Here is a 25,145-nt window from a genome sequence, read left to right on the forward strand (position 1 = left end):
GCAGGCCGGGGTCTGCGTGCCAGGCCCAAAGACGCTGCTCCGCCGAGCTGGCTCGGGGACGCTGCCGGGGCCTGAGCTCGGGCTGCCCCGTGCTCTGTTGGCCACGGCGTCCTTGCCCGGCAGGGAGGGCTGCAAGGGTCCCCTCTCGCGGCCATCCTGGGATGTTCTCCAACATGCCAGCCAGGAGGGCGGAGTTAAAAGAGCGGGCGTGCCCTTTACGGAGACGTGGCCACCAAATGCCGGGAAGCGTCCCCCTGCCCGGATTTTAAATATAGCGGTGTCCTTTCCCGATGTCCCTGCGGAGTGTGGCTCGAGACGGCCCCATGACAGCCGCAGCCGGACCGCGGGCACCACTCTGTCTGCTGCCCAATTTGCGTGGCCTGGCGCCTCCCGCCCCTCACGCCCCAGCTCGGCTCTCGGAGCTTCCTGAAGTGGGCTCTGGGGTGGAGGGGCCCAGGTTCAGTTCCCAGTCCCCCCACCGCTCTGTGCCCGCGGGCAGCCACTGGCCTTCTCCGAGCCTCAGTTTCCACCTCTGAGGATTACGAGAGGGGTTAAAGGTGATATGCATAAAAATTGCTTAGCACACAGCCTGGCACACAGACAACATTTAACAGATGTTGACTTGACAGTTACTAATCATTGTGATCTTCAATGTGCAAAGCACTATGCTGAGATGAATAAACGGCGGCCCAGCCCACCAGTCCCAGAACAGGAAAGAGAGACCACGGAAAAGGGCAGAAGGCAACAGCACCATCAGGAAGGAGAGGGAAGGAGGGAGCTGTTTATCCCACAGGGCACAGGCCAGAGGAGGGCTTCAAGGCGGAGGTGGCGCTGGCTCGCAGAGGACAAGCAGGTAGGTGATCAGCGGAGGAGGGAGAGAGGGCGGCGTGTGCCCAGGTGGGAGGTGAGGAGAGGCCTGGGGTAATCAGACGCCGCTCACTGTCTGTCCCTCTGAGCCCAGAGGTGCAAACGTGGGGCCCGTGGTCCAAATCCCCACATGTACTTGGTTTTGTTCAGGTTTAAAAAATGTTCATTTTAAAACATCAGGAGGTTTTACATAAAAATCAAGATTTCCAGCTTCTCTGGAAAAATGAGAGAAAGTGGCCACAGTGGGCTCAGATTCCTCCACAACAGCATCAACAACAAACACAGCAACAGCAGCGAGCACCTCCTGAATGTTCAGTGTGCCGGGCACTGTGCTAAGTGCTCTGCGCATACTCAGTCTCGAATCCTCATGAAAGCCCAAGGGGTGGGTGCAGTGATGTGCTGGTAACGGTTTAACAACTAGTCATCTGTGCAAAAACAAAGGTCCTGGGCCGGCCCCGTGGCTTAGCGGTTAAGTGCACGGGCTCCGCTGCTGGCGGCCCGGGTTCGGATCCCGGGCGTGCACGGACGCACCGCTTCTCCGGCCACGCTGAGGCCGCGTCCCACATACAGCAACCAGAAGGATGTGCAGCTATGACATACAACAATCTACTGGGGCTTTGGAGGGAAAAAATAAATAAATAAAAATCTTTAAAAAAAAAAAACAAAAAAAAAACACAAAGGTCCTGATTGGCAGTGTTTGCCAGTCTCCGTGGTGTAAAGACTCCCATGCTGGCGAGTTTCAAGCTACCGATGTCGCTGACGGCAGAGTTGGCTATACGAGCCTCTCCGGCACGCCAGTGGTAGGTGCAGTTATCGTCTCTACTTCCCAGATGAGGAAACCGAGGCACAGAGAGGTCAGGAGACTTGCCCAGGGACACACAGCTAGGAGAGTGGGGAGGGCAGGGCTTAGAGATGGGCAGCCTGGCTTCGACATTTGTGCTCGCAGCCCCCACAATGCGCTGCAACTCCAGACCGCAGTGATGGAGCGGGGCAGAGGCCACTCCTTAGGAAGCACACAGAGTCCCAGCTTGCCTCAGTCCCCACTCCTCCCTGTTGTCTCGCCTGTGCCTGTGCTGCTCACAGAGCTTCCCGGTCCGGCCCCTGTGGGCATCTGAGCTCGCATCCCTGCTGTGGGGATGCCCCTGACTTTCCCCCTTCCCTTCTGGGACCCCACCAGGTACCTGGACACAGACCGAGGTACCCAGGGTGGGGGAGAACCAGCGCCTTTTCCTCTGTCCCACCCCCATCCCGAGCACCTGACACAAAATGGCAGAGCACACCTTTTCAGTTCAGATGCCCTCCACTTGTTTTCTCACCCTCTCTTTGCCAGGACCACTAAGACCATCAATTTAAGGGAAGCAATTTTCCCGCTCCCCTCCTCACCTCCCGCCACCCCATACGACCAAACTTAGACACAACGTGATTCATAGGGGAAAAAACATCAAAACCAGTTCACCTTAGGCTGGAAATGCAAATGTTGCTGCCTCTCCTCTGCTCTGTTGGGAGCAGGCGCTTCCGTTTATCGGGGGGGCTCGGATGGGAACCCCACTTTCTCTGCTGTTCCTCAAAGAGAGACAGCCCTTGAGAAGCCCCCACAACAACCCCCGTCCTCCGAGCTGAGAGCCAGGATGGCAGCCAACGAGGGAGAGGCGAAGGTTTGGTGGGAAACATGGAGATGATCAAGTGTGAGGAGACACGTAAGTAATTTAATCACCTCGCGCGGCTGTGAACTCGCTTGCTTTCTGCTTACATTATTAACGATGAATGTGGACCACCGGAGGCGACTGAGGTTTCCTGACAGGCTGGGGGAGGGGCATGAGGTGTCTGTAGCAGCCACACCAGCTTGTCACTGGTCAAGCTGGCCCCTGCCTCCAGCTGGGAGTTGACTGGCAGGCACACCACGTCCCTCGTGATGGCAGCGCCCAGCACCAGCCGTGAGCAGACTTGCCAAGAACGTAGACCTGGATCGTGGTCCAGCCTCTAGACCCAACTGCCGGTGCACAGCCAACACGGGCCGGGGGAACAAGCGAAACCACACCGGCGGATGCAATCAGCGAAATCCCGGCTAGAGGTGAGGTGACTTGCGTGAGGCCCACAGCTCGTGGGAAAGCTGGGGCGGGAACCCAAGCTCACGAACACAGCACCCTCCTGAGACCACATGGGGCCCCCTGAGGGTGGGACAAGGAGCCAGAACAGCCCAGAAGCAAGGAGGGCGCTTCCGCTGCCAGGGGCACGGTCCCTTGTCCTGCCTGCTCTCTCGGCTTCCTCAACCAGGCCCAGACCCAAACTCCTGGGATGACAGATATCACGGGCTGAGCTTGAGACCAGGGTCGACTCTGGTGCAATCAGCTATGATCAGGGGAGAGCCTTCGGGAAAGATAGTGCAGTTACTTCCACATATAAAGCACGCACACACACAAACACAGAGGATGGAGAGGCAGCTTAAACATTGAAGATGGGGGCCGGCCTCTTGGCGCAAGCGGTTAAGTGCGCGCGCTCCACTGTGGCGGCCCGGGGTTTGCCGGTTCGGATCCCGGGCATACACTGACGCACCGCTTGTCAGGCCATGCTGTGGCGGTGTCCCATGTAAAGTGGAGGAAGATGGGCACGGATGTTAGCCCAGGGCCAGTCTTCCTCAGCAAAAGAAGAGGAGGATCAGCACAGATGTTAGCTCAGGGCTGATCTTCCTCACCAAAAAAAAAAAAAAATTAGAAGATAAACAGAGAGAGCTTGACTAACGTGCCCCAGCTGGTTGGGACCTTCCTGGTTTCAGCATGGAAAGTTTTGCACCTCAAGACCTTCTCAGCTTTACAACTAAAATTCTGCACCCCAGGAACCCCTTAGTCCCAGGACAGTTGGTCCCCCTATTTAAGAGGCACATCAACCAATCCCAAAGCGTGGAGCTTGGGTGAGTCCTGATATGGACCAAAAAACGATTTAAAAAACCAAGGAGCTAATCAGGGACGCTGAGGCGTCGCCTGGATATTTGATGATATGAAGAAACTACTGTTAAGGAAAATTTTGGGTAAGATGATCTCGTGGTTATGTTTAAAAAGACACTTCTTAATTTTTTAGAGATAAGCACTACAATATTTACAGGTGAAAAGATATAATGACTTGCATCTGCTTCAAAATAATCCAGGGGTACGAGAGAGGAGTGGCTGTGAGTGAACAGTTGTTGAAACTGGGTCCACGTGGCTCATTATTTTATTCTCTTTACTTTTGTGTGTTTGAATTTTTCCATAATAAAGAGTAAAAGAAAGAAAGGAAGGAAGGGAAGAAGGGAGGGAGGGAGAAAGAAAGAAAAAGAGCGAGAGAGAAAGGAAGAAACAGAAAGAAAGACGCGTGGAAAGAAAGAGAGAGAGAAATGATTCCAGGAAGAGACACATTCTGAGTCCAATCGGACTACTCGAAATTTACAAGCCAGATCTAGAACACCAGCCAGCACACCCTTTCCGTAGATGGCCAGAGAGTAAATATTTTCGGCCATATGGTCTCTGTCTCAGCTACTCAGCTCTGCCCTCACAGTGTGAACGCAGCCACAGACAATATGTAAATGAATGAGCGTGGCTGTGTGCCAATAAAACTTTATTTATAAAAATAGGCAGTGGGCCAGATTTGGCCCATGGGCTGTAATCTGCCAATCCCTGTCTAGAAGGACAGCGACTGGATTCAGCTCCACTGCTTACTCATTCTTGTGACCTTATGAAAGTCATTTACCCTTTTCCAGTCAGTTTCCTCATCTGTAAAATGGGCGTAATCATAGTCACTGCCTCAGGCCAGGATTAAAGGAGATAAGGAATGAATGGAGCTGGCCCATGTCAAGGTGAGCAGGTCCTCAACAAGCAGCAGGCTGTTACCGATTTGTCATACCCTGCTAGAATGTTCTGTTCACTGCTCAGAACAGCATCTGGCGTGTAGGAGAAGCCCAACAAATATTGTTGAAATGATGAATGATTATGTCTGCCCCCATCAAGCGAACACTGTCTTCTCACTACGTTTCAAAATGTCAGGGTCTCCCCGCCCTGTACCCTGAAAGAGGGGCATTTAGAACAGAGACTTCTAAGTCCTACCTCACACTGTCAGGAGTCAGCCCCCGAGAAGACCTTCCTAAGAGGTGGTACAGCTGAGCTTCCTCAAGCGTCAGAAACACTTCCGGGTGACAGCTCGACCCGAAGGGAGGTCCAGGGAAGACAGCCATCCCAAGCTCTGGCCATCAGTGTCGCAGAGGCTCCAAGTGCCCCTCAAGGGCCTGGCCAGAGGCTGGAACGTGGGTTGGAGGAGCCATGGGGCTGAGCCACTGTGGGAAGGCTTCATCCAGTGTTGGCCGCCATCTTGTTTGGATTGGAAATAAACTCGCAACCATTGGAGCAGGATCACTGATTTTGACTCCCCTTCCAGAGAGAACCTGGGGGCTGTGGAAGGTCTTGGTGCAGGCAAGTCACGTGGAAGAATAAAACAAGACGGCGGCTGGTCCACGATCTTGCCTGTTCCCCTGAGGTCGGCCACGGTGGCTGATGTCTGCACTGGTGCATCCTCCTGTCCCCGGCTGACTGCACCGGGGCCGACACTGGTCTTGAGCGGGGCTACTGACCTGTCACCCCAGGAGCTGGAATTTGAGACTGGCTGATCTCGATTTGTCTGGGTTATTAGCTTCAGTGGCCATGGGGTGAACGTGGGGGCTGCGATGGCTGTGATGGGGGGCCACCTTCCATCTACCACGTGTGAGAAAGCCGGCCTGGAGAGAGGGCAGGATGAGGGTCCTCGCCCCTCATAGGGGAAGCACCCACTTGCTTCTGGGCTGTTCTGGTTCCTCGTCCCACCCTCTGGGAAGCCCTTCATGCAGTCTCAGGAGAGTGCTGTGTTCAACTCGTCGACCTTGGGTTCAAATCCCAGCTCCCCCACCAGCTCTGGGACTGTGGGCAACTCACCTGACCTTGATGAGCCTCAGTTTCTTCATCTGTACAATGGAGAGAATACCAATACCTCCCTCCCAGGCCCGCTGTGAGGATAAAATGACAAAACCGTGCATCTGACATACAATAGATGCCCATAAATATAATCACAGCTGATATTATGATAAATTCTCTTCGTATAGGCTAGCTTGGGTGGATTTTTGTTTCTGGCATCCCAAGGTTTTCTCTTAAGACGGATTTCTAGCTTAAGGGGGCTGGGGTCTTCTTCCCTCCCCAAGGCCAGGGGCAGAACCCAGACGGAGAGAGAACACAGGCGGAGGTGCCACGTTGCTCCTGAGGCCCAGGCAGCTGCAGTCCCCCACCCCACTCACTGCAAAAAGCAACAAGCGAGGCAGACAGATGGCGGAGATGGCTCTTTCCCTCTCCTCCTAAATACCAAGGTGGGAAAAAAGGGAAAGGAGATGAACAGATCCCCACCAGCCGGGAGATCAGAGAGAAACGGCCATTTTCACTGATGAACTCCCCTTCAGCGCCATCCCCGCGCCCAGGCCCGCCATCACCCCGGGGCGGGCTGGGAGGGCCCGGCTCTCATAGCCTATCGACGCGTCATTAATTTCTTTTTGTTTCCCGCCACGCGTACACCCGACTCAAGGTGAGCGAAGGCGGCTGGGCTGCGACTCTTCAGATTGATAGATTGCGTTCCCGAGCTGGCCTGTTTCATGCTTGGTGACTCTGCAGCCAGGCAATTATCACTGTGGAACGCAGAATGGCCTAATTAATAACAATGTCAGCTTGGCCTCTGAGCCACGATTATACCTGAGCAAGTCAACTTTTTTTTCTTTTAAACATTCCAAGAGAAAAATATTATTATAATTGACTGGTTAAATTGTCCAAGTGTCCCTACCCTGTGGACTCGGGGTGCAGCAAGCACACAAAGCCTGGAATAAAGCGAGGTGTTCCCCCTGGCTGTGTGACCTCGCTCAGCGTCTCAGCATCTCCGGGTCTCAGCGTCCGCACCTGTAAACAGAGCTGCCTTTCTGAAACTGAGTGGGATTCCTATACATATATATATAAAAGCCAGGGCTGTGCAGTTCTTGTTCACTGCTGTATACCCAGGGCGTGGCACACAGTAGGCGCTTAATAAATGGTTAAAGGTAACGACTCTGGAGCCAGACTGCCTGGGTTCAAACCTTGCTTCTGTCCCTTACTAGCTGTGTGACCTTGGGCAAACTACCTAACCTCTCTGTGCCTCATTCCTGTCATTTGTAAAATGTTGCTAATAACAGTATCTGCCTTACAGGGTGGTCATGGGGAATAATGAATTGGTACCTGTAAGGTGCTTACAATGGAACATAGAAAGGGCCATAGCACTGTCTGCCAATGTTACTATGTGTCAACATTCACTTGACAAATATTCCTTCAGCACCCATTGTGTGTCGGGCACCACGTGGGACCCGGGAACATAACAGTCTACAAAGTGCTCCCTCCTTCCTTTGGGTAGGCGGGAGGGACATGCATTATTTGAATAATTGGGTAAACTAATACATAATGACACACGATGCCGACCGTGGCGAAGGCTCCCCGGGGAAGTAACATTTGCACAGCGATCTGAAAGCCGCGTAGGTAGTAGGTCAGTGGTTCTCAGCGACTGTGCTCCTCAGGGGACAGTGGAGACATTTGTGGCTGTCCGCCTGAGGAGAGGGTGCTCCCGGCCTCGAGTGGGTGGAGGCCAGGGATGCTGCTCAACCTCCAACAGCGCACAGGATGGCCCCCACCGCAGAGAATGGTCCAGTCCGAGATGTCAACAGTGCTGAGGCTCAGAACCCTGCACTAAGTGGCCAAACGGGTGGGGAGAGAGCGTCAGGCAGCGGGAAGAGCAGGTGCAAAGGCCCTGAGGTGGGGAGAGCATGCTTCCAAGGAAGAGCATAGAGGATGCAAAGAGGGAGGGGGAGCAGGCTGGCAGACAGGGCCGGGGCTCGATGGCAGAGGGCCTCATGGGTGGTGTCAGGGGTCTGGATTTCATTCCAGGTACCAGTGGAAGTTATCGGAGGGTTACAAGCAGGGAGGCATGCCATGTGTTGTCTGCCTTCTGGGAAGCTCACCGGGGCTGCTGGCAGAGAACACTGCATAAATTAATCTGGAGAACAAGGGGGCTGGATCCGGTGAAGCCTGAGCCATTTTCAGGAGAGGCAGGGCTGTCAACAGCCCATCCCGCCTGTTCAGAGAGCGTGGTTCAGGGAGCACGGCAGAGAGGCCCATAATCCAGGAGGCACAGGTGAGGACAGGGACCTGGAGGACGGGGAGGTCTCAGGGCCAAGGCCACATTTCAGCGGAGCCTTGAAGGACAAGTAGGGATTTGCCAGTGGGCTTCTGGAGGAACAGCATTGTGGGAGAAGGGAACAGAATGTGCAAAGGCTCAGACGCCCGGCACGACAGCTCTCCGTCCAGGATAACTCGGGGTCAAGCTGTCAGGAGACAGGGACGGACACAATGACCCTTCTTCACCTTGGGTGCCGGAAAGTTTTTGCTGCTTTTAGGGGGCAACGTTTTTTGGACAATTATTTGTCAATCATTTTTGTAATGATTATCGAAAAGAAAACTAAAGCAGAGAGATTTAAAAAAATCATTTTATAATTCGAAGCTGCTAGTTCAGTGGCAGATGCAGAATTTGAACCCAGGTCCCACACAATTATGCAGAACATAAAATAAATAAAATCTTCCGGGCATTCCCCTGAACCAGTGCCATTCAGGCCGCAGCCTCTGGTCCTTTGGCTCGTGGAGACTCTCTCCCTGCCTCGCCCCAGGGCACGGGGTCAAGAGCTGGACCTGGCGCCCCCTGGGGCCCAAAGCAGACCCGTCTACCGCCCAGGCAGATCTGATCTGCGTACGCGGAAGCGCCTGGGCTGCTCCCCCACCTCCCAGCTGTCTGACCCTCGTACCTCGGCTTGTTCCTCTCTGCAGCGGGCACAATGATAAGCCCGCCCCCAGGGGCGACAGCAGTGAGTTTGGAAGCACGCGTGTAGAGGGCTCAGAAGGCTGCCTGGCTCACGCCGAGCACGCGGGAGGGCCTGGGGGCTGCTGTGTTCCTCTGCTGTTGCTGGTCGAGTATTCTCCCAGCCTGCAGGGCACCTGAGGAACCTGCTGGTTCAGCATCAGCCCTCTCAACCCAGGTTCTGTCTGACCCAGGAAACACGCTGCTGAGAACAAGGGCCATTTCTTGAGCACCTGCTGTGTGCCAGGCATTGTCTCGTGGAAGCGTCCAACAGCCCTATCACCCCCATTACCCAGACGGGGGAGACGAGGCTCAGAGAGGGCAGGTGCCCTGCCCAAGGTCACACAGCGGGTGAGAGGCAGAGCTGCGGTGGAGCCCAGGCCTCCGTGGTCCTAGAGGGCAGGTGTCCAAACCAACCGGGCTTGTCTCCCCGAAACCAGTCCCGCCTCCACCCCTTCTGCGAACGCTGTCATGCCCCGTCGACCCCCGAGCCCGAGACCCAGGCCTTCCATCTCCACCTGCCACGTCAAGGCCGGGCACCCCCCTCCAGACTCTTCCAAACCAGCCCCCCCCCCTTTGCCACCTCTGCCTGCCTCAGGCCAGGACACCATCACTGCTCACGTGCGTGTCTCAGGTGCCCCAAATCCTGAGTCCTGAGTCCACCCCTCCCACCACACCTCCACAGCGGTCTTTCTAGAAAAGGCTTCTGGTCAGGCTGTGCTCACACATCCAAAGACTGGCACCTCCTCTGCTCAGAAGACGAAGTGCAGACTTAACTCGGCATTCAGGGCTCTGCTGTCCTGCCCCAGCGTGTTTCCCATCCTCGTGCTCTCCACCCACCCCGCTGCCCAGCACGTATCGTAGCTCTAGATAGGTTTCATGGCACTGATCACTAAACAGACGCTGGGGAAAAATTATTCTTCATTTCAAGCTTTCCGCCTGCTACCCATCGGGCTGAGCACTCCACACGCATATCATCTCACTTCATCCTCACGACAAACCTGTACACTAGGTACCATTTTATTGATGAGGAAACTGAGGCTCCGGAATAGGGAAAGCGACTTGCCTAAGATCACCCAGCAGTGACCAAAATGGGGCTCGAACCCAGGTCTGTCTGACACCAAGGCCCTTACCACCACATCTCGTTCTCCATGTTCTGTCCTGCCCAAGTCTTCCTAACCCGAGCTGGGACTTCACCTCCTCCAGGAAGTCTTCCCTGATTGCCTACCTACAAAGGAGGCACTTTCTCCTTGGCACACCTGGGACATTTTGCTCCAACTTCACACATGCTTTTTTCCCCAGTGGAGGCGTGTGTGGCTCCCAGTGGGTGGCTTGGCCTCCCTGTTGGACAGTGCTCAGATCTTCCCTTAGCCAGTCCCACAGAGAGCAGGCCACACAGTAGGAGCTTTATAACACCTGCCAAGTGGTACAAATCCTTCCTTGCTCTTGTTTTGCTGCCCCTGGACTTGGCAGGCCCTGTGAATTCCACTTCCTGTTCTCCTGTCCAAAATGTACTGCTCCTACTGGGAGCAAGGCTCTGTTAATGGCTAACGAGGCAGGACTTCACCCAGCGGGGAGCCCACAGTGCAGCAGACAGGGTTACGTGCCCACCTAGCCCTGGTTTTCTTCCCTCCTGGGCACACAACATTAGACTATGTTTCCGGCCTCCCTTGAAAGTGGACACGGCCCTGTAACTGAGTTCTGGCCAAGGGAACATGGGCAGAAACGATGTGGCCGCTTCCAGGCCTGGCCCTTGAGGACCCCCACGTACCAACTAAATGAAGGGGACTGTGGGCCGCAGCGAAGGGCAGAGCCGACGACGGGACACACCTGGATCCCGAGTGACCGCATGGAGCGGAGCGCCTCCCCATCCACCAGCACCAGACTGACGCCAGCGAGAGAGAAACTCCCGCTGCGTTCAGTGTTGCTGCCACGGGAACTAGCCACCCTGATGAATGCGACACACATGGGCTCGAATCCCAGCTCTTCTACTTCTCAGCCACATGGTCTTAATGTCTCAACCTCTCTGAGCCTCAGTTTCCCCACTATAAAAGAAACACGATCATCTCTATCTTGGGATTCTCTAGAATATTCCACAATTTCCCAGATGTCAGATAACCAGCCCTGGTGTGGCACCCAGTAGGTGCTCAAGAAGTGGAAACCCTGTCCTGTCCCCTGGGCCCACTCCGTGTCTCAGTCCCTGGGGCTCAGGGCAGGGCCTCCGCTTGGTTCTGGGACGCAGGATTCAGCTGATCGTAATCTTCGCTGGTCCCCACTCATATCTGGTTTTATGTATTTTAATTGTTATTATTTTGCGCTTGTGGTGGGAATGATTTTATTACAGGGCAGGAGTTTATAAACCTCAGGGAAGAAATAAGTAAGAGACCTGTGTCTTCTGCAGTGTGGGCTCCAGGGCCAGGAGGTAGGAGGGTGGAGAGAATTTAGGAAGTGGCCTGTGAGAGTGGGGAGGCAATGGGGCCAGCGTGCCAGGGTGAGCCTGGCACAAGAGGATGCTGTGCTTGGCAGAGTGGATCTGGGGGGCGACAGGCTGGGGCACAGGCGAGGACCTGGGGACTCCAGCCACCTCTCCCTGCCTTTCAGCCCCCGAAATTCCCTCTTCCCTCCTGCCCCAGGGCATTTGCACATGCTCTTCCTTTTACGTGGCATGCCATTCCGCCCTTCCTGTGGCTAGGATGTTCCTACTCTTGCTTCGGTTCACGGGTCATTTCCTCCTGGAGGCCATCCCAGGATGCTCCCTGTCACGGCCCCCACTGCAGATGGTAATTACATATTTACTTGCTGTGTGAGTGTCTGCATTACGTCTGTCTTGCCCCAGCAGATCAGCTCTGGGAGGGAATGGACTTTGTCTTACTTGCTCCTGTACCCAGAACAGTGCCCGGCACACAGCAGGTGCTCTGCAAATATTTGCTGAGGAAATGAATAAATAAGTCGATTCCATCTCTCCTACTCCCTGTACACCTAAAAGCAGGAGTCAGCAAACTTTTCCCGTAAAGGAGTGGATAATAAATACTTTTGGCTTTGCAGGCCGGACAGATTCTGCTGCAACTTCTCAACTCTGTCATCGTGATGGGAAAGCAGCCACAGACAACACAGAAATGAATGGGCATGGCTGTGTTCCAATAAAACTTTATTTATAAAAACAAGCTTTGGCCCGAGGGCCGTAGTTTGCTAACCCCTGTCCTGAAGCCTGCCATTTGTACCTCTGTTCTCACTTGGCACACGGATGACTTCTGGTGGCGTGCTGGGGGCTGGCCCGTAGCAGCTTGCAAAAGCTGACTGTTAAATTTTCAGGAATTTTGCAAGCTGGTTGTTAAACAAAGCCATTAAAAGTTAAATCATATAAACCTAAAATCAGAATAAATTATCTTAAAAATAATGGTACTAGAACATGGATGAATCTTGAGCATATGAGCTGAGTGAAATTAGCCAGTCACAAAAGACAACTGCTGTACAATTCCCCTGCAGGAAGTGCTCAGAGGAGACAGCACGTAGAAAGGCGGCTGTCGGGGCTGGCAATGGGGAGTTAGCGTTTAATGGGTACGGAGTATTAATTTGGGAACATGAAAAAAGTTCTGGGGATGGATGGTGGTGATGGCTGCACAACCACTGAACTGGTTTTACATTTTACACTTAAAAATAGAAAGATGGTATATTTTATGTGTATTTTACCACAAAAAAATTGAAAAAAGGAAAAACATACTCAACACTCATCACTTCCTAATTCTTTGAGTAGGTTTTCCTCTTCTCCGTGCTTTGAGGTGATTCACATCCAGTGTGTCTGTCCTGAATCTGGTGGCGGGAGTATTTACACCACGGAAATCAATAGATGCCACAGACCAGGTCTCCCCAGACAGCGGTTGTTCAAAGTTCACCAGCACTCCGCGGGCTATTTCCATGTGTCTGTCTCCTCCACCAGATGGTGAGCTCCTAGGCAGAGCTTCTCAAACACGAGAATCACCAGCAGAAGGTTTTAGAATCCTGATGCCCAAGTGCCCGAGGGTGGTGGGACCCAGGCCTCGGTGTTTCTTAAGGCCCTCGGCAGATCCCTCCGGGCAGCTAGGCTGGAAGGCCAGTGGGCTGGTGAAGGTTGAGCATCTCAAGGTTTAATGTGCACACGAATCCCACGGGGGACCTTGTAAACCGCAGGTTGTGATTCAGAGGCTGGGGTGGGGTGAGGCCGAGACTGCACTTCTACCCAGCTCCCGGGGGGTGTGGCTGCTGCTGGCCCATGGACCACACTTTGAGCAGCAGAGGGTTAAAGGGAAGATGCAGCCACAGTCAGTCAGAGGGAAGGGATGTTTCCTTTCAGCTGGGTGATCACATGGGCTCCTCATGCCCACCCCCCGCCAGGATAAACAAGGCGGGTGTTACAAGAACCCATTTTACAGATCAGGAGACTGAGGCTGGAGATGAACTGACCTGCCCAAGGTCACACAGTAGGGAGTGGTGTGGGGCTTGGACCTGGTTTTCTGAGACCCCAAATCCAGCGCCTTTGCCTTCACCAGCTGCCTGACTGAGGCCACTCTGGGTGTGGGGACTACACGGACCTGAAACAGCATCCAGGCCCTTCCTTCTGGCTGTGTGACCCTAGGTGGGTTTCTTACCCTCTCTGGGCCTCATTCCTGCCGCTCAGGGCATGGGGAGTGTTTGACTGTGATACTGGATGCCCGAGGGCCTCCTGCAGGGCCCGCCTCACAGGGAACTCACATCCAGGAAGGTTCCTTCTCTAGTACCTAAACTGGGGGACGGCACTGCAGGGGACCCACCTGGGGGGTCGTGCGCTCCAGCCTGTGCCTCTGAGCTAGGTCAAAGGGACGGGCACGAGTGGGGCCTTTCTGAGTGCAACCGCATCTTGCCTTGGCAGCATTCAGCCCATCATAGTTAGTTAATACACCGTGGAACGATCCAGAATCATCATCGTCACCATCGTCATAATCAGGATCATTGCAGCCTCTGACACTGATCGCAGCTGTCTCTGCACCAGGGACTGTTTTCAGCCTTTACATCTCGACCTCATTTGATCCCCACCCTCAGCTTATAAGAAGGGGCTACTTTGAGCCCCGTTTTACAGATGAAGAAATCAAGGCACAGAGAGGGAAAAACAACTCGCCCAGGCCACACAATTAGTAAGCAGCAGAGGAGGGATTTGAACCCAGCTGGTCTGGCCCCAGAACGGTGCTCCTAACCACGGCACACACTGCCTTCAAATAATTCATGTGCATGATGCACACGGCACGTCCCTCGCTGTCCCCTTAGCTCCGCAGGGACAGGGCCCATCTGTCTTGTTCCCTGCTGTATGCACAGGGTCTGCACGTAGTAGAGGCTCATGCAATAGTCTCTGAATGAGGCAGCGGGTGGGCTGGTTTAACCTCTCCCATCCCACATCTCGGCCACGTGAAACACAATCACAGCTGTGGCTGTTATTGGCACTGAGGGCTGTGTGTCCGTCTGTCTCTCCCTCTACACTGTGAGTGCCTTGAGGGGCTGCTCACTGCCATATCCTTGGAGCCTGGCACTCACCCTGGTATACAGCAGGTGCCAAATAAAGGTCTGCTGCAGAGTGAAGGATACAGCAGGTGCCAAATAAATGTCTCCAGCAGAGTGAAGGATATAGCAGGTGCCAAGTAAATGTCTGCTGCAGAGGGAAGGTCTCAGTGGAACCAAGAAGGGAAGCAGGGGTGTGCATGCGTGTTCTAGGGGAGCTGGTTGGCAGGGAAGTGGCAACAATGCTAAGTAATCATGGGCCTCCAGTCCCGTCTCCGGGACATTCATGTTACATCGAGCCCTTCACCTGAGTGAATCCTCCCAGCCTCCCTAGGCAGCAGGGACTGTTACCATCTCCACTTTACAGCCGGGGAAACTGAGGTTCACCGAAAACCCCGCCAAAGGACAGAGCTGGTGTTTGAACCCAGGTGGTGCAACTCTGGGCACCGCGGGCACCGGATGAACGAGTAGCTCGTGTTCACCCTCTTACCGTCAGTGCTTAGCGCAGTTCCTGGCATACAGTAGGTGCTCAACGAACACCTACCGGATGGATACACGAGTGACTGCGTGAGCGGCACACGTCCCACGCCGGTGTCGGGGGCGGCTGGTGCAGCAGCTTCTGCTGGGCCCCTGCCACCCCAGGCAGACACGAGCGCCAAGAGCGCCCGGCCGCCGGGCTGTGAGATGGATGGGCACCCGGCGGCCCCATCTCCCCACCGACTGGCCCCGCACGGCCTTCCATAATGCAGTCCATTAAAAGGCTTGTAAATTTTCATCCACAAAAGCCGGCCGCGGCGTCAGCACAGACTAATTGTTGTTAAATGTGCGGGAACGTGACGGCCACGCCACTGGGGAGATCACTCTTCCCAGACCGGCCTGACGCCGGCCCATTCCTCTGCAGGCGGAGAGCTGACAATGTTCGCACAAGGCCAAAAAGCAATTCACGTCAAAAAGATCAATAATATAAAAATAAAGCATGAGAATTCTAGTTAAAGGGAATGTCATATAAATATGTGGTTCACGTCCATGATTCCAAGATTAAAAAAATCAATCAATATCGTTCTTTAGATGATGTTATTTCTAATGAGAAATACCCAGAACAGCTGCAAATAACTGCTTAACTGGGGGGAAAAAAGCATTAATAATTTACTTTATAAGGCGTATGATACCGAATGGAAGACGGTTGCTGCTGGTTCTTAATTTGGTTGTAACATGGCGTGACAGGTTCAATGACGCTTTGGTGGGTTCTCACTATTAAATTCAGAAGGACGTGGAGCTCGTTATAAGTGTTACCCCAAGCTGGGCAGGGCAAAGCCGGGGGGGCATGATTCAGTTACGGGAGCCCAGGAGACTGGCACCATCAAAGTTACTAAATCGAGACAGAGCAGGGCGTGGGGAGTATGTGTGCACGTGTGCGAGCCGGGGGCAGGGGAGGGACAGAATCCTTCTCGCTGCGTCTTGCGAGCGACACCCTGTTTATTGAGCACTTACTATATGCCAAGTCCAGGGCTGGGTGCACAGACCCGGGTCTGCATCCCAGCTCTCCGTATGGGTCAGGCTTTCCTGTGGATTTTGCCTGAAAAATCTCAGTAAAGACACACGTGCAAGGCGTGGGTCTGGCTGAGCAGTGAGGTCCTCCCCGGACCTCCCCACCTGCGGGTGTCCAGTCCAGGCCCTCGGCGCTGAGGTTTGCATCTTCCACCCTCTGCTCTGCTGGTGAAGAGCTGTGTGAGCTTAGGCAAGTGGCTTAACCTCTCTGAGCCCCAATTTCTCCCCTATAAGAGGGGAAGACACCAGTGGCACCTCCGTTGCTGAGAGGTGGGGGTGCACAAGAGGCATTGCTAAATGCTCCATCCACTTTGCTGGCTGGTGACCCCGCCTGAGTCACCACTCACCCTGTGTGCTGGTGCTGAGCCTCAGTTACCTCACCTGAGAAATGGCTGAGAGCAGAAGCCCCCTCAGGGGTCATGGGGGTAGTAGGCGTGATGGCACAAGTCTCAGCTCGTCCACCCGGAATGCCGATGGAATCCAAGGAGCGCTCACTACGTGCTGGGCTTTGTCCCTGGGGCTTTTCAAGTACTGACTCATTTAACCCTCACATTGAGCCTACGTGGTGGGGACTATCATTATCTCCATTTAAAAGCTGAGGAAACCGAGGCCCAGAGAGGTTCAGTGACTTGCCCAGGGTCACACAGCCGGGAAGCAGGTGAGCCAGGATGCGAGCCCACGCCCGCCCCCACCGCTCATCTTCCCAGCGGGTCCCGCGGGTTAGTGAAGCCATTGCTCCCTGGCCTTGCAGCTGGGCAGGACTGCATGGGCCTGTTGTGGCCCCGAGGGGGCCTCTCTTAAGAGGGATGGCCACGCCAGTGCTGGGAGCGACAGAGAAAGGGTAGCTTGGGGAGCGAGAGAATTATGACAGCAAAGACAGCTGGAAGAACAAATAATGTTAAAAGGCAAAAAAAGAAGGCCCTGTAGCTAATTCAGCTCCCAGAGCAGGGCAGGAGTCCTGCCGGCAGACGCAGAACCAGAGGGGAGCACAGGGACCAGATTAGGACGGGCAAGCAGGGCTGGGTGGGGCTCGGCCGGGGCGGGGAGGGGCGTGCCCTCAGGCAGCCTGAGCTGTGAGGTGGCCCTCCAGGCCCTTCTCAGGCGGGTCGTCTGCAGGAACACGGACTGACCCCCTGAAGATCCTGTGCCGGGTTAGGATCCCCCTCCCTGCCCGTGACTGCTGGGAGGGAAGAGTGGGGGGTCCTGGGGCTGGGGATCCTGTTAAAACCTGAGTCAGACCCGGGCCCTCCTCTGCTCTAAAGCCTCCCATGGCTCCCACCTCATTCAGACTCACAGCCAAAGCCCTTATAGTAGCCCCAAGGCCTTGAGTGACCTGGTGCCCATAAAGACGACCTACTCGAAGTGCCACGCTGAGGTACAGGGGCTGTGCTGTGACAGATGGGGGCCTCCAAGCCTGACCAGGGGGCTCAGTCAGAGAGGGCTTCCCCGCTGCCCGAGCACCTGACACTTGAAAGGAGTTAATCGGGAAAGAGACGGTACAGGGACAGCATTCCAGGCAGAGAGAAGAGCAGGTGCCGACACCCGGGGCGGCACAGCCAGGCTGCCTGCTGGCCTAGGGGAGAGGCAGCAGGGGCCAGATGGCGGAGGGGCCGCTGGCTTTGGATTTCTGCCCCGAGGGCTTGCTCCATCCCTCACCACCCTCCTGGGCCCGAATCCATGCTCCCTGGTCCTTTCCCTGCCTCAGGTGCAGACGTGGGCGCTGGATGGATGTCAGTCATCTCCTCTCTGGGCCTCAGTTTCCTCATCTGTCAAAAGGGGATCATCACAGAGCCTCCCCCCACTGAAATATTGTGAGGAAGACACGAAGTAATCATTAGAAAGCGTGCAGCACATAGTAGGTCTGCAATGACAGTCACTCCAGGAGACTCTCTGACAAGGTGGGGCCTCCTCCGGCGCCCAGCCCGGCTGCTTACTGATGACCAGTCACCTGCCAACTCCTGACCAGGAGGTGGCACGGTGGGCGCCCGGCCTCTGCTCTCCCTTCTCCCGTTGGTCTGGCCTGGGTCTGTCCGCCACCAGGATCCCAGCAGGTGGCTGTGGGCCGTTTCCAGCTGTCTGCCCGCCTGGAAGTGAGGGGACTCGGGACAGACTGTGCTGGGCAGCTCTGGCTGGGGCAGGCCTGCAGGGAAGGGGCTGGACCACGGCAGGTCGTGATGTCTTCCATCTCTGACCCCCGAAACCCGTGTGAATCAGGCTGGGCCGAGTGTCCACCCCCATTTTACAGATGGCGCAGTAGCGGGGAACTGACAGACGGAGTCACACATATCTATCTGTCGACTGACTGACTGAGTCACTCACTCGTCCCGCAAACATCCACCAAGGCGGGGAGCTGACAAGCTGGCGGGCGCCGCGCCCTGCTCTGTCACCTAAACCACCCACGGGGGAGGCAGCAGCCCCCGGCTACCACTTTCCTGCAAACCCCTATTTCAACATCGCCTCTCCGCTCCTCCCCAAGCGGAACCTGCACGGGGTCTGCTCCCGACTCCCTCTAGCCCTCGGGGTTTGTCTCAGGGATGCGCCCCGATCCCATTAAAGAAACACGAAGGAGAGGAGAGGAAGCCTCAGATCCGCTGACAGCCCCGCCTGGGCCCCGGAGGGCCCCGCGGCCGAGCAGAGGAGGCTGGTGCCGCCGCGGGAGCCCCTGGCTCGCCTGTGTTAGCAGGGGAGGAGGCTGCGCTCGGCATGGAGAGGGAGGCCTAGGAGCTCGGCGCCGGAGAGGGGGAAGTGTTTGGGAAGGCTAAGAGCTGAGCGGCGGGGCGCAGAGGAAGAGCCGGCAGACTGTAAAGCCAGCGCTCTGTGACCCCCTGCTGTGTAACCAAGCACCCAGAGCTCGGCGGCTCACCACAGCGCTTCTCAGCTCTCAGGCCCGCGGGCCGGCCGCGCCCAGCTGGGCGGTTCTCTTGGCATCTCTCCGGTGGCCACACGGCAGCTGGAGTGGCAGTCACTCGGCTCGACTGGGCTGGGTGGCCAACAGGGCTCCTGACTCGGGCCTGGCGCCTCGGAGCCCGGCCCCTCTCCTCCGTGCGGAGGGTCACCCCAGGGCCTCTCCACGCAGGCGGGCCCTCACCGCAGGTGGTCCCAGGGGGCTCTGCTCATGGGAAGGCCGGGCTGGAAGAGGCGGGAGGCAGCTGCCAGGCTGACCGGAGCTCCACCGGGTACCGGCCCAGGGTCACTTCCGCCACGTTCTGTTGGGCGAAGGGGACACAGGCCCAGATGCGAAGGATGGAGACACGCTCCATCTCCCGATGGGGGAGCGCCAGGACACAGTGCAGATGTGCACGGGAGGGGAGGTCCCGGGCGGCCGTCGTGGGGACGGCATGAACGTGTAGCCCAGCGAACAAGTGGAACCTCTGGGAGGAAACCGACAGGCCACCCGCGAGCTCCTGACCTGACTCCTGGATGTCGTTTCAGTCACAGGGACTGAACTCCTAGGGACCCTCCTCGAGGGCGGGGACAGTGTCTCACCACCTGTGGACCTTCCACAGCCCTCACCTGGAGTCGGGCACACAATGGGGGCCCCGCAGGTATATGCTGAGTGGACCTGCAAGGCTCCCCGTAGAAGGGTGGCCCTTCCGAGTGTGGCACAAACGCCTGCCCTCCGCCACACAAAGAGGGTCGAGTGGACGACCAGGCTGTGACCTTCACTGGGCCCAGCATCTAGAACACCACTGGTATGCAGTAGGCTCTCAATAAATGTTTGTTGAGTGAACTAATGACTGCATGGACCCAAGTGATGATGAATACATCTCTTGGTAAGTGGCGTCTCGGCCCCATCTCTAAGCTCCTAGAAGGGGGTCACACCACACAAGCTCCCCCTGACCCTGCGAGGACCGGGAGAGACCATTTCAGCTGCATGCAACCCAACACCCCCACCACGATGAGAATAAATGACTCGCCGGCCCCTCGCCAGAGAACCTCACTGAACCACATGCAATCCTACGAGCTGGCACTATTTACAGATGAGGACGCAGTGGCTCAGAGACACGAAGTCACTTGCCAAAGTCACATAAGCTTGTCCGTGTTGGGGGGGACTCAGACCCTGGGTGTCTGACCACCATGCTCTCCTGCCTCTCCTGGGGGTCAGAGGCCATGTCAGCGCCCTTGGTTCCCAAGCTGCTGTGTTTCGATCAGGCCCAGGTTACTGTGTCTGTTCCAACTCAACCAAAAGCGTTTCCCATCATGCAGGCCGCATCCCCTTCAGGGTGGAAGAAGGAAGCAAGGGGAAGAAAAGTCTCCCGGCAGTGGCCCTGCCGTCTCCTTGGCTGGGCCAGTGCACTCGCTCCTTAGAAAAGTTTCACCTCCGATTTAGCATAACAAAACTTTTAATTTAGATGTTTTCATCTCTCTCTCCAAGTAAAAATAAGTTTAAAATAATGACTGTAATAAATGAAGGTAATTAATTGTAGTTTGTTCCTTTACTGTCTAGTCAGCTTAATTTTACCTTTTCAACTAATAATGAGAAAATAATTTTTGTGCTCGGAGGGTTAATGATATGTAACTGCGAGAACTGCTAATTGCATGTTGCAATCCATCCATCAACAACCCCATCTGTGCGACTTGATTATGTTTGCTAAATTATTGCTTTGAATTATCCTTCATAAAGCAACTTTTGTAATTAGCGGGGCTTTCGTCTTGCTCTTTTCTCTGCGCGCAAGGATATTCAAACTTTGGCCATTTCAAGCTGTCTCCATCAAGCCACCTTCTCTGGCTGCCTTTGTTTGCCGAGCAGGGGGAATCAAGACTGTCCTTTAAGCAATCAAGGCGGCGAGGAAAAGCTTCCTTGATTCACAGCAGGGCGAATTCACTTCCTCTCCGCCCCCTCCCACCAGCACAAAAAAAAAAAAGAAAAAAAAGACCCACACATATACAGTATGAAAAGATAAAAAGGATGCCCAGATTCTGTATATACCAGGGCTGGTGGAGTGAAATTAAGGGATGAATTTGAACATGTTATATTTCAACGAGAGGCCCGCATTGGGGGAGAGAGAATGAAGGGTATGATATTCAGCCGGCATTTTATAGGCTGGTTTATGGGACTCGGGACAGTGTCTGCCCCAGGGAACATTCCTGGGAGGTGATTAACGCCCACTGGGGAATCCTCAGCTCCAGCCCAGAGCCTGGCAGATCGCGAGAGGGAAGCGGCATAAAGGATGAACCCTCATTAAAAAAATTAAAATGAAAATCAAATTTGGATTATAAACGGCCTGCCCGTGTGCAGTCTGTTCTGGATGAAGAAGATGCTTTTATGAACACCTTTCTTCGGCGGCGTTTCTCCCTTGAGGCGCGGGGAGGGACACAGCGGCCCGCAATGGATTAGTCGATAGATCATGAGGAAAGCAGGGGTTTCGAAACGGGAATAAAACTCCAGACAAACGTAGTCTTTTTGGTACATTAAAGGGACGACGGAAAGCCTTCTTAAGAAAATTAACGAAGTTCTTTGAAGATCCCGGCCATTAAAACAGTGTCTATTCAACATGCTGCGTGCGTTTGGAAATGAGAGTTCAGCTCTGTTGCTCTTTTCGGCCTCACTAAGACTTTCTCTCCCCCAACACTTATTAAGCACCAGCTGTGTGCCAGGTACCGTATTAGCTGCCTCCACCCTGCTTAGTTCTTTGAATCCTAGCCTCATTTGCCAGAGGAGAAAAACTGCAGCTCAGAGAGGTTAAGGAACTTCCCCCAGGCCACACAGCCAATACAAGCAGCAGGGCTGAGATTCAAACCAGGCCTGTCTGAGTCCCATTTGCACGTGCTTTCCACCACACTGGATCATCGCCCAAACCTACTGTTTACCTCTCTCTCCTGCTGAAAAGATGACATCAGTCATGTGGCTTCCTGTAGCACAGAAAGCCCCCTTCCTTTGGATAAAAAGCCTGAACAACCTAAGAAAGAGGCAGATTCCAGCCCAGAGTGGAGGACAAATAAACCTCTATTGGAAGTTATGGAGAATAGGAACAATAAAATAACCAAGACATGTAACACGCAAGGCAATGTTCTAAGCACTCCATGGGTGTTAACTCTGTTCTTCCTCAATCACGACCCTATGACGTAGGAATAATTATTATCCAGTTGTACAGATGAGGAAACAGACGCACAGAGAGGTTAAGTAACTTGCCTAAGGTCAAACAGCTAGTAACCGGCAGAGACAGGATTCAAACTCCAAGCTCCAGAGTCTTCTCTCCACTCCCTCTCTGTGCCAGGCATCACATAAACCCTTTCCCTGAATGGTATCTCGTTAGTCCTCAAAATAACATGGAAAGATCTGTAGCATCTTTCTTCCCATTTAACAGACAGGGAGATTGAGACTCTATGTGGCTAAGAGCAGCTCCGCCCACACCAACCCCAGGAGGAGAACAGCTGAGAAAGTGACCCTCCTACAAAACAGCTCAGTCCTCGGGCTGGGCAAAGGGATCAGCCGCTGTGCGTCCTGAGGGTCCTCACAGGAGCAGGAGCCGGCAGAGGAGGACCTCTTTTTTTAAAAACACAAAGCCATGACAACACGTTCTCAGCATCATTGGTCTTCTTCCTGTTTGTTTTTTTCCCCCCTTCCAGCTCAGGCACCTCACAACCAAATAAATCAATACCGGATGGCCCTATAAATAAATAAACACATCAGTCAACTCAGTAATAAAATGAAGGGATGAAAAATATGGAAATCAGCGACATTTGTGTAAATCCAGTTACTGTTTACTTTAATATTGCCTCATGCGCTTACGCGGTTCCAAAGAGACAGATTTAAAGTAATGTGGCGCTGGGCAGACGACAGACTTAAAATGCATCTCCACCGGCGAGCTCTGAGAAGGCCCGATCCTTCCGGGGTCCTGCCCGAGTCCAGGGGGAGACTGAGAGGAGCCCCCCGAAGATGGAACAGTTGAGAAATGGCCTCCCCTGCCGCTCGGTGTAATTCCACTCTTTTCCTGGCCTACCTCCGGCGCCAGCCAGGCAAGTGGATATTCTCAGAATCTTGGTCACACAGTCAGGCCAAGAGGAGAAATGGGGGAGTTTCAGCCCCTCCAGGTCTCCAGAAAGGCAAGAGAAACCACTGGCTGAGGACAGCCCAGCTGCTGCCAAAGGCATCAGGGACCAATGGGCTGCAAGGCCTTGAACAGTGTTGCGTTTACACTCAGAGGGCAGGCTGGTGGGAGGATTTCAGGGCAGGCTGGTAACTGTTTGGACTAATCTGCAAGGCTGCCTTAGAGAGTCAATGCAGAGCGGAACACCAGGGCGGAGCCAAGGTCACCGGAAAACCAAGCCTGGAGGGTGAGGTGGCTTGTTCAAGGTCACAGATATTGTATGCAGCAGAGCCTGCCCAAGGCTGGGCAAAGTCTAGGGAGAGGGAGATTTCCTGGGATCAGACACTGGAATGCCATCAAACAGAACAGAGAACCCATTCTTATCAGAACATCACTGGCTGATCTGGACGGCACGGGCCAGAGTCTGCAGTAGTGTGGGGAGTTTCTCCCGGGCTTCCAGAGGCTGCTGCCTCCTCTGGCAACTCCAGGTGGGAGAGGAGAGGGGACCAGGGAGTATTTTTGTGACATGCCGTGGGCCTTGGGTCTTACCTCAGCTTGGAAGCTTTTTAATACAGGAGCCACCATCTCTCTGATTTCCTGAAAAAGAGATCAGCGAAGAGTTCACCACAGTGCCAGCTGGGACTCCCCAGGGCCCCTGCTTGCAGCTCACTGTTGTCCCCAAGCCAGCATTTCCCAAGTATGTCCTGGGGGACCTGTGCTCCACGGGGTTTTATTAGGGTTCCTCATATCCACACCTACACACAGACACACAGAGACACACACACAGGCACACACCCACGGGTGCCAAGCCTAACGAGACTGGGACATAGCAAGTCCAACATCAAGTTTCTTCCCTGCAGGACTTTTTGGAGCCTTTAATATAAGGCACACTGGGAATTTCTGGATGAGGGAGAAAGGAAGCAGCATTTCCCAAGGGGTTCTGTGACGCAAAGTACCCAGTGGGACAGGTGGTCCACCACGGGACACCCTGGAGCAGGGGCTGGAGAGGTGGCCCCAAGTCTACATCAGGGCCATGTCACCAAAGTCTCTTCACGAAAACCTTCTGCCCTGTAGGCTCTGTTCAGGGGCTGGCCCTTCCCCACCTCTGGGGAGCAGGGTGCCGTCTCTGCTTCCCCACCCCGCTGCCCCCTCCAGCAGAGCCTGCACTTTGCATTTTAGCAACATCACTCTGCACTCGTCTCTCCGTCCTCAGCAGAATGTGCAGTTTCTGGGGACTCGGCCAGCTCACCCCCCACCCCCTGCGCCCAGCCCAGAGGAAGGCTCTGTAAAAGTTTGGTGAACTCCGCGGCAGTGGGCTGTCTTCGGAAGGGAGCCCCTATTTCCCGCCCCTCATTTCCTGCCTTTGACAAGTGACCTGGGGATTCCCAGCCCCAAGGGCTGCCCCGGGGGGACTCCCATGAGCCCTCCCCAGCATCCAAGAGGGAGGCCTTTTGGAACCAAGTGTCCCAGGATCCCAGCCCTTAAATGCTCCAGCTTCCTCAGAGACCCGCCGGCGACTCCCCCAACCGCTCGGCCGCGGCCCACAGGAAACCAAGAAGCCCCAGTGGCAGGAGGAACTGAGAGGCCTGAGAGAGTGGGGAGGGAGGCACAGCAGGGAGAAGCTGGAAAGGAAGAGACGGGCAGAAGAACAGATGTTCAGGTAGAGAATAAATCCCTTATTATGAAATAAGGTTGTGTTGCTTCTGTCCCTGGAAATGAGCCCTCTTCTGGGTTCCGGAAGCACTGATTCGTGTCCCCCAGGGCTTCTACGTGGGGCTCTCGGGGAGGGGCACAGGGAGCACACGTGGACCTAGAGGATGTGATCACAGGACCCACAGGTGCACCGGCTCAGCAACGAAAAGGAAAAGTATGAAAACCTAGGTGGCAGGTTGTGAACTCACACGCCCACAGAGGCCGGGGGTGAGTTGGGGTGGAGACGAGGGAGGCAGCCTGGGAGGTCCCCTGGCAAATCTCCGGGGAACACAAGCACCATGTAACGGGTGTGGCAGCTGCTCAGCTCTGTCTGATGACTGCCACGTGGGCATGGAGCCTCGTGTGGCCAGATCTACCATAGAGTCTCAAAAGATACCAGAAATCCGGGTTTTTGGGTGAAATCCGAGAAGCTAAACCACTGGCAACTTATTGTAAAATCTGAAAGACTTTACATGTGGGCAGGAAACCTCTGGTCCAGGATGAGGAAGGGGCTCAGAACCCATCTGTCCAGTCTCCTGAATTTACAGAAAGGGAGACCGAGGCCCGAGAGGGGCTGGCTTGCTGGAGGTCCCG

General features: G+C 54.8%; 1 protein-coding gene across 6 annotated transcripts in view; it reads right to left on the reverse strand.

Moving 5' to 3' along the window:
• CUX2 (cut like homeobox 2) overlaps window positions 1-25,145 on the reverse strand; it is a 249,458-nt gene that overhangs the window by 71,384 nt on the left and 152,929 nt on the right. For 5 of the 6 annotated variants that reach the window (XM_087423309.1, XM_087423310.1, XM_087423307.1 and 2 more), the window contains exon 3: window positions 23,409-23,456. The exons of the other annotated variant lie outside the window; for it this stretch is intronic. In XM_087423309.1, coding sequence (XP_087279435.1) covers window positions 23,409-23,456 — 48 coding nt within the window. The remainder of the gene's footprint in view (window positions 1-23,408; window positions 23,457-25,145) is intronic. 6 annotated transcript variants of the gene reach the window in all.

This window comes from Ceratotherium simum, chromosome 35 (genome assembly GCF_057802395.1).
Source record: "Ceratotherium simum simum isolate JZ-2026a chromosome 35, ASM5780239v1, whole genome shotgun sequence".
NCBI lineage: Eukaryota > Metazoa > Chordata > Mammalia > Perissodactyla > Rhinocerotidae > Ceratotherium > Ceratotherium simum.